A 10,000-nucleotide genomic window follows, 5' to 3' on the forward strand; every position below is an offset into this window, starting at 1 on the left:
CTCTTGCTAAGTTGTTGTCTTTAGGTCTCTCTGTATGTAGTGTTGTGTTGTCTGTCTTGTTGTGATGTGTGTTTTGTCCTATATTTATATTGTATTTATGTTTAATCCCAGGACCTCGTCCACGCAGGAGGCCTTTTGCCTTTTGGTAGGCCGTCATTGTAAATAAGTATTTGTTCTTAGCTGACTTGCCTAGTTAAATAAAGGTTCAATAAAAAGAAATAAATCCACTCAATGCTGGCCCCAAATCCTGTAATAATGGTGGAGTGTGATTAAAAATGAGAGATTAAAAATGTAGAATGTTCTTTCTACAGCTATGTACTGTACACATGTCTAAATGTAGCTCCTGTTCTACATTCAGAGGTGCATTTCAACTATCTCCCTCCCTCCCTATCTCTCCCTCCCTCCCTATCTCTCCCTCCCTCCCTATCTCTCCCTCCCTCCCTCCCTATCTCTCTTCCCTCCCTCCCTATCTATCCCTGTCTCCCTCACTATCTCCCTCCCTCCCCTACTCACTCTTCTCCCTCCCCCATCTCCCTCCTCCCCCTCTCCATCCCTGCTCCCCCTCCCCCTCCCTCTCTTTCCTAGGGCGTGTAATGCTATCTTCACAGCATTGGAGCAGAGTCAGGAGGCCATAGAGATCACCAATGAGGATCAAGTCATTCAGGTGGGTTTTCATTAGTTTCCATTAGTTTTACTAAAGAATGGTCTGTTGTTTATTCTCAACCAAACAGTCTACAGATGGAAGCACTAAGGTAGGGGTGGGGGAACGTTTTGGCTCGAGGGCCACATTGGGATTTTCAATTTGCAGGGTCAGAAAAAGGGCAGCTACAGACACAGCTACAGACACAGTTAGAGACACAGCCACAGCTACAGGCACAGCCACAGACACCGCAGCAGACACAGCAACAGACACAGCAACAGACACAGCTACAGCCACATCTAGAGACACAGCAACAGACACCGGAGCAGACACAGCAACAGACACAGCAACAGCTAGAGACATGGCTACAGACACGGCTACAGACAGAGACACAGCTACAGCTAGAGAGACAGCTACAGACAGAGCTAGAGACACAGCTACAGACAGAGCTACAGCTAGAGAGACAGCTACAGACAGAGAGACAGCTACAGACAGAGAGACAGCTAGAGAGACAGCTAGAGACACAGCTACAGCTAGAGAGACAGCTAGAGACAGCAGCAGACACAGCAACAGACACAGCAACAGACACAGCTACAGCCACAGCTAGAGACACAGCAACAGACACCGGAGCAGACACAGCAACAGACACAGCAACAGCTAGAGACATGGCTACAGACACGGCTACAGACAGAGACACAGCTACAGCTAGAGAGACAGCTACAGACAGAGCTAGAGACACAGCTACAGACAGAGCTACAGCTAGAGAGACAGCTACAGACAGAGAGACAGCTACAGACAGAGAGACAGCTAGAGACACAGCTACAGCTAGAGAGACAGCTAGAGACACAGCTACAGCTAGAGAGACAGCTAGAGACACAGCTACAGCTAGAGAGACAGCTACAGACAGACACAGCTACAGCTAGAGACACAGCTACAGACAGAGACACAGCTAGAGACACAGCTACAGCTAGAGAGACAGCTAGAGACAGAGACACAGCTAGAGACACAGCTAGAGACACAGCTACAGACAGAGAGACAGCTACAGACAGAGACACAGCTAGAGACACAGCTACAGCTAGAGAGACAGCTACAGCTAGAGAGACGGCTAGAGACACAGCTACAGCTAGAGACACAGCTAGAGACACAGCTACAGCTAGAGAGACAGCTAGACACAGCTACAGCTAGAGAGACAGCTACATCTAGAGACACAGCTACAGACAGAGAGACAGCTACATCTAGAGACACAGCGACAGCTAGAGACACAGCTACAGCTAGAGACAGAGCGACAGCTAGAGAGACAGCTACATCTAGAGAGACAGCTACAGACAGAGAGACAGCTACAGCTAGAGACACAGCTACAGCTAGAGACACAGCTACAGCTAGAGACACAGCTACAGACAGACACAACTACAGACAGACACAGCTACAGCTAGAGAATACACAGCTACAGACAGAGACACAGCTACAGACAGAGACACAGCTACAGCTAGAGAGACAGCTACAGACAGAGCTAGAGACACAGCTACAGACAGAGACACAGCTAGAGAGACAGCTAGAGACACAGCTACAGCTAGAGAGACAGCTACATCTAGAGACACATCTAGAGACACAGCTACAGCTAGAGAGACAGCTACAGCTAGAGAGACGGCTAGAGACACAGCTACAGCTAGAGACACAGCTAGAGACACAGCTACAGCTAGAGAGACAGCTAGACACAGCTACAGCTAGAGAGACAGCTACATCTAGAGACACAGCTACAGACAGAGAGACAGCTACATCTAGAGACACAGCGACAGCTAGAGACACAGCTACAGCTACAGACAGAGAGACAGCTAGAGACACAGCTACAGCTAGAGAGACAGCTAGAGACACAGCTACAGCTAGAGAGACAGCTAGAGACAGAGACACAGCTACAGCTAGAGAGACAGCTACAGACAGAGCTAGAGACACAGCTACAGACAGAGACACATATAGAGAGACAGCTACATCTAGAGACACAGCTACAGCTAGAGAGACAGCTACAGACAGACACAGCTACAGCTAGAGACACAGCTACAGACAGAGACACAGCTAGAGACACAGCTACAGCTAGAGAGACAGCTAGAGACAGAGACACAGCTACAGCTAGAGAGACAGCTACAGACAGAGCTAGAGACACAGCTACAGACAGAGACACATATAGAGAGACAGCTACAGACAGAGACAGCTACAGACAGACACAGCTACAGCTAGAGACACAGCTACAGACAGAGACACAGCTACAGCTAGAGAGACAGCTACAGACAGAGCTAGAGACACAGCTACAGACAGAGACACAGCTAGAGAGACAGCTAGAGACACAGCTACAGACAGAGACACAGCTAGAGAGACAGCTAGAGACACAGCTAGAGACACAGCTACATCTAGAGAGACAGCTACAGACAGAGACACAGCTAGAGACACAGCTAGAGACACAGCTACAGCTAGAGAGACAGCTACAGACAGAGACACAGCTAGAGACAGCTACATCTAGAGAGACAGCTACAGACAGAGACACAGCTAGAGACACAGCTAGAGACACAGCTACAGACACAGCTACAGACAGAGAGACAGCTACAGACAGAGACACAGCTAGAGACACAGCTACAGCTAGAGAGACAGCTACAGCTAGAGAGACGGCTAGAGACACAGCTACAGCTAGAGAGACAGCTAGACACAGCTACAGCTAGAGAGACAGCTACATCTAGAGACACAGCTACAGACAGAGAGACAGCTACATCTAGAGACACAGCGACAGCTAGAGACACAGCTACAGCTAGAGACAGAGCGACAGCTAGAGAGACAGCTACATCTAGAGAGACAGCTACAGACAGAAAGACAGCTACAGCTAGAGACACAGCTACAGCTAGAGACACAGCTACAGCTAGAGACACAGCTACAGACAGACACAGCTACAGACAGACACAGCTACAGCTAGAGACACAGCTACAGACAGAGACACAGCTACAGACAGAGACACAGCTACAGCTAGAGAGACAGCTACAGACAGAGCTAGAGACACAGCTACAGACAGAGACACAGCTAGAGAGACAGCTAGAGACACAGCTACAGCTAGAGAGACAGCTACATCTAGAGACACATCTAGAGACACAGCTACAGCTAGAGAGACAGCTACAGCTAGAGAGACGGCTAGAGACACAGCTACAGCTAGAGACACAGCTAGAGACACAGCTACAGCTAGAGAGACAGCTAGACACAGCTACAGCTAGAGAGACAGCTACATCTAGAGACCCAGCTACAGACAGAGAGACAGCTACATCTAGAGACACAGCGACAGCTAGAGACACAGCTCCAGCTAGAGACAGAGCGACAGCTAGAGAGACAGCTACATCTAGAGAGACAGCTACAGACAGAGAGACAGCTACAGCTAGAGACACAGCTACAGCTAGAGACACAGCTACAGCTAGAGACACAGCTACAGAGAGACACAGCTACAGACAGACACAGCTACAGCTAGAGACACAGCTACAGACAGAGACACAGCTACAGACAGAGACACAGCTACAGCTAGAGAGACAGCTACAGACAGAGCTAGAGACACAGCTACAGACAGAGACACAGCTAGAGAGACAGCTAGAGACACAGCTACAGCTAGAGAGACAGCTACATCTAGAGACACATCTAGAGACACAGCTACAACTAGAGAGACAGCTACAGCTAGAGAGACGGCTAGAGACACAGCTACAGCTAGAGACACAGCTAGAGACACAGCTACAGCTAGAGAGACAGCTAGACACAGCTACAGCTAGAGAGACAGCTACATCTAGAGACACAGCTACAGACAGAGAGACAGCTACATCTAGAGACACAGCTACAGCTAGAGACACAGCAACAGCTAGAGACAGAGCGACAGCAAGAGAGACAGCTACATCTAGAGAGACAGCTACAGACAGAGAGACAGCTACAGCTAGAGACACAGCTACAGCTAGAGACACAGCTACAGACAGACACAGCTACAGACAGACACAGCTACAGCTAGAGACACAGCTACAGACAGAGACACAGCTACAGACAGAGACACAGCTACAGCTAGAGAGACAGCTACAGACAGATCTAGAGACACAGCTACAGACAGAGACACAGCTAGAGAGACAGCTAGATACACAGCTACAGCTAGAGAGACAGCTACATCTAGAGACACATATACAGCTACATCTAGAGACACAGCTACAGCTAGAGACACAGCTACAGCTAGAGACACAGCTACAGCTAGAGACACAGCTACAGACAGACACAGCTACAGACAGACACAGCTACAGCTAGAGACACAGCTACAGACAGAGACACAGCTACAGACAGAGACACAGCTACAGCTAGAGAGACAGCTACAGACAGAGCTAGAGACACAGCTACAGACAGAGACACAGCTAGAGAGACAGCTAGATACACAGCTACAGCTAGAGAGACAGCTACATCTAGAGACACATAGACAGCTACATCTAGAGACACAGCTACAGCTAGAGACACAGCTACAGCTAGAGACAGAGAGACAGCTAGAGCGACAGCTACATCTAGAGACACAGCTACAGACAGAGAGACAGCTACAGCTAGAGACACAGCTACAGCTAGAGAGACAGCTACAGACAGAGAGACAGCTACAGACAGAGAGACAGCTACATCTAGAGACACAGCTACAGCTAGAGACACAGCTACAGCTAGAGACACAGCTACAGCTAGAGACACAGCTAGAGACACAGCTAGAGACACAGCTACAACTAGAGACACAGCTAGAGAGACAGCTAGAGACAGAGACATAGCTAGAGAGGCAGCTACAGCTAGAGACACAGCTAGAGACACAGCTAGAGACACAGCTACAGCTAGAGAGATAGCTAGAGACAGAGAGACAGCTACAGACAGAGAGACAGCTACAGACAGAGAGACAGCTACAGACAGAGACACAGCTAGAGACACAGCTACAGCTAGAGACACAGCTAGAGACACAGCTACAACTAGAGACACAGCTAGAGAGACAGCTAGAGACAGAGAGACAGGTAGAGAGACAACTACAGCTAGAGACATAGCTAGAGACACAGCTAGAGACACAGCTACAGCTAGAGAGATAGCTAGAGACAGAGAGACAGCTACAGACAGAGAGACAGCTACAGACAGAGAGACAGCTACAGACAGAGACACAGCTAGAGACACAGCTACAGCTAGAGACACAGCTAGAGACACAGCTACAGCTAGAGACACAGCTACAGCTAGAGACACAGCTACAGCTAGAGAGACAGCTACAGACAGCGCTAGAGACACAGCTAGAGAGACAGCTACAGACAGAGCTACAGACACCGCTACAGACACAGAGCATCTCCAGCAGTGTTATCATGTTCTCTGTCTGTCTGTCTGTCTGTCTGTCTGTCTGTCTGTCTCTGTCTGTCTGTCTGTCTGGACTGTGTGATGCTGTTGTGAAGAGCAATGCTAGCTGAGCTAAGCTAATTTCGCAGGACTGTGTGTGATGCTGTTGTGAAGAGCTATGCTAGCTGAGCTAAGCTAACCTCACAGGACTGTGTGTGATGCTAGTGTGAAGAGCTATGCTAGCTGAGCTAAGCTAACCTCACAGGACTGTGTGTGATGCTAGTGTGAAGAACTATGCTAGCTGAGCTAAGCTAACTCCACAGGACTGTGTGTGATGCTAGTGTATAGAGCTATGCTAGCTGAGCTAAGCTAACTTCGCAGGACTGTGTGTGATGCTAGTGTGAAGGGCTATGCTAGCTGAGCTAAGCTAACCTAACCTCACAGGACTGTGTGTGATGCTAGTGTTGTTAGACTTACAGAAAATCTCTAATGATGCCTGATTCTCAGTTTTTTTATGTATCTCCCCCCCTTCCCGTCTCCCCCCTTCTCTCCCCCTCTCCCCCGTCTCTCCCCCTTCTCTCCCCCATCTCTCCCCCTCTCTCCCCCCCCGTCTCTCCCCCTCTCCCCCATCTCTCCCCCTCTCTCTTCCCCCATCTCTCCCCCTCTCTCTCCCCCGTCTCTCCCCCGTCTCTCCCCCTTCTCTCCCCCATCTCTCCCCCTCTCTCTTCCCCCATCTCTCCCCCTCTCTCTCCCCCGTCTCTCCCCCTTCTCTCCCCCATCTCTCCCCCTCTCTCTCCCCCCGTCTCTCCCCCGTCTCTCCCCCGTCTCTCCCCCTTCTCTCCCCCATCTCTCCCCCTCTCCCCCCGTCTCTCCCCCTCTCTCTCCCCACATCTCTCTCCCCCGTCTCTCCCCCTTCTCTCCTCCCATCTCTCCCCCTTCTCTCCTCCCGTCTCTCCCCCCGTCTCTCCCCCTCTCTCTCCCCACGTCTCTCCCCATATCTCTCCCCCGTCTCTCCCCCTCTCTCTCCCCCATCTCCCCCCTCTCTCTCCCCGTCTCCCCCCGTCTCCCTCGTCTCTCCCCCTGTCTCCCTCGTCTCTCCCCGTCTCCCCCCGTCTCCCTCCGTCTCTCTCGTCTCTCCCCCCGTCTCCCTCGTCTCTCCCCCCGTCTCCCTCCGTCTCTCCCCATCTCCCCCCCTCTCCCCTCTCTCCCTGTCTCTCCCCCTGCCTCCCTCGTCCCTCCCTCTGTCTCCCCCCGTCTTCCCCCTCTCTCCCTGTCTCTCCCCGTCTCCCTCTGTCTCTCCCCGTCCCCCCCTCTCCCTGTCTCTTCCCGTCTCCCCCCTCTCTCCCCATCTCCCCCCGTCTCCCCCCCTCTCTTCCCGTCTCCCCCTCTCCCCCTGTCTCTCCCCCTCTCTCTCCCCACGTCTCTCTCCCCCCGTCTCTCCCCCTTCTCTCCCCCCGTCTCTCTCCCTCTCCTCCCATCTCTCCCCCCGTCTCTCCCTCTCTCTCCCCACGTCTCCCCCCCTCTCTCCCCGTCTCCCCCCCTCTCTCCCTGTCTCCCTCCCTCTCTCCCTGTCTCCCCCCATCTCTCCCCATCTCTCCCCGTCTCCCCCCGTCTCCCTCGTCTCTCCCCGTCTCTCTCCCCGTCTCCCCCCGTCTCCCTCGTCTCTCCCCCCGTCTCTCCCCGTCTCCCCCGTCTCTCCCCCTCTCTCTCCCCTCGTCTCTCCCCCCCTCTCTCCCCGTCTCCCCCCCTCTCTCCCTGTCTCCCCCCATCTATCCCCGTCTCCCCCCGTCTCCCCCCTCTCTCCCCATCTCTCCCCGTCTCCCTCGTCTCTCCCCGTCTCTCTCCCCGTCTCCCCCCGTCTCCCTCGTCTCACCCCCCGTCTCCCCCCGTCTCCCTCGTCTCCCTCCGTCTCCCTCGTCTCTCCCCTGTCTCCCCCCGTCTCCCTCCGTCTCTCCCCATCTCCCCCCTCTCCCCTCTCTCCCCGTCTCCCCCCTCTCTCCCCGTCTCCCCCCCTCTCTCCCCGTCTCTCCCCGTCTCCCCCCTCTCTCCCCGTCTCTCCCTGTCTCCCCCCCTCTCTCCCCGTCTCCCCCCGTCTCTCCCCATCTCCCCCCTCTCTCCCCGTCTCCCCCCGTCTCCCCCCTCTCTCCCCGTCTCCCCCATCTCTCCCCGTCTCCCCCGTCTCCCCCCCTCCCCATCTCTCCCCCCTCCCCCCCTCTCTCCCCGTCTCTCCCCGTCTCCCCCCCCTCTCCCCGTCTCCCCCCATCTCCCCCCCTCTCTCCCCGTCTCCCCCCTCTCTCCCTGTCTCCCCCCATCTCTCCCCATCTCCCCCCGTCTCCCCACCTCTCTCCCCGTCTCCCCCCTCTCTCCCTGTCTCCCCCCGTCTCTCCCCCCTCTCTCCCCATCTCCCCCCATCTCTCCCCGTCTCCTCCCGTCTCCCCCCGTCTCCCCCCCTCTCTCCCCATTGCCCTCCGTCTCCCCCCGTCTCTCCCCCGTCTCTCCCCCTCTCTCTCCCCCATCTCTCCCCCTCTCCCCCCCTCTCTCCCCGTCTCCCCCCCTCTCTCCCTGTCTCCCCCCTCTCTCCCCGTCTCCCCCCCTCTCCCTCCGTCTCCCTCCGTCTCCCCCCGTCTCTCCCCACGTCTCTCTCCCCCCGTCTCTCCCCCTTCTCTCCCCCCGTCTCTCTCCCTCTCCTCCCATCTCTCCCCCCGTCTCTCCCTCTCTCTCCCCACGTCTCCCCCCCTCTCTCCCCGTCTCCCCCCCTCTCTCCCTGTCTCCCTCCCTCTCTCCCTGTCTCCCCCCATCTCTCCCCATCTCTCCCCGTCTCCCCCCGTCTCCCTCGTCTCTCCCCGTCTCTCTCCCCGTCTCCCCCCGTCTCCCTCGTCTCTCCCCCCGTCTCTCCCCGTCTCCCCCGTCTCTCCCCCTCTCTCTCCCCTCGTCTCTCCCCCCCTCTCTCCCCGTCTCCCCCCCTCTCTCCCTGTCTCCCCCATCTATCCCCGTCTCCCCCCGTCTCCCCCCTCTCTCCCCATCTCTCCCCGTCTCCCTCGTCTCTCCCCGTCTCTCTCCCCGTCTCCCCCCGTCTCCCTCGTCTCACCCCCCGTCTCCCCCCGTCTCCCTCGTCTCCCTCCGTCTCCCTCGTCTCTCCCCTGTCTCCCCCCGTCTCCCTCCGTCTCTCCCCATCTCCCCCCTCTCCCCTCTCTCCCCGTCTCCCCCCTCTCTCCCCGTCTCCCCCCCTCTCTCCCCGTCTCTCCCCGTCTCCCCCCTCTCTCCCCGTCTCTCCCTGTCTCCCCCCCTCTCTCCCCGTCTCCCCCCGTCTCTCCCCATCTCCCCCCCTCTCTCCCCGTCTCCCCCCGTCTCCCCCCTCTCTCCCCGTCTCCCCCATCTCTCCCCGTCTCCCCCGTCTCCCCCCCTCCCCATCTCTCCCCCCTCCCCCCCTCTCTCCCCGTCTCTCCCCGTCTCCCCCCCTCTCCCCGTCTCCCCCCATCTCCCCCCTCTCTCCCCGTCTCCCCCCCTCTCTCCCTGTCTCCCCCCATCTCTCCCCATCTCCCCCCGTCTCCCCACCTCTCTCCCCGTCTCCCCCCTCTCTCCCTGTCTCCCCCCGTCTCTCCCCCCTCTCTCCCCATCTCCCCCCATCTCTCCCCGTCTCCTCCCGTCTCCCCCCGTCTCCCCCCCTCTCTCCCCATTGCCCTCCGTCTCCCCCCGTCTCTCCCCCGTCTCTCCCCCTCTCTCTCCCCCATCTCTCCCCCTCTCCCCCCCTCTCTCCCCGTCTCCCCCCCTCTCTCCCTGTCTCCCCCCTCTCTCCCCGTCTCCCCCCCTCTCCCTCCGTCTCCCTCCGTCTCCCCCCGTCTCTCCCCCGTCTCTCCCCCTCTCTCTCCCCCTCTCTCCCCATCTCCCCCCCTCTCTCCCTGTCTCCCCCCCTCTCTCCCCGTCTCCCCCCTCTCTCCCCGTCTCCCCCCCTCTCTCCCTGTCTCCCCCCCTCTCTCCCTGTCTCCCCCCATCTCTCCCCCCATCTCTCCCCGTCTCCCCCCGTCT

General features: G+C 56.4%; 1 protein-coding gene across 2 annotated transcripts in view; it reads left to right on the top strand.

Annotated features, from left to right (window-relative positions):
* The window catches only part of pde8a (phosphodiesterase 8A), a 186,889-nt gene that overhangs the window by 134,535 nt on the left and 42,354 nt on the right, over positions 1–10,000 (top strand). For both annotated transcript variants that reach the window (XM_090223180.1, XM_090223181.1), the window contains one exon: positions 586–664. In XM_090223180.1, the coding sequence (XP_090079306.1) occupies positions 586–664 (79 nt within the window). The remainder of the gene's footprint in view (positions 1–585; positions 665–10,000) is intronic.

Source organism: Oncorhynchus mykiss, chromosome 26 (assembly GCF_057628025.1).
Source record: "Oncorhynchus mykiss isolate SJ-2025 chromosome 26, ASM5762802v1, whole genome shotgun sequence".
In the NCBI taxonomy this organism is placed as follows: Eukaryota; Metazoa; Chordata; class Actinopteri; order Salmoniformes; family Salmonidae; genus Oncorhynchus; species Oncorhynchus mykiss.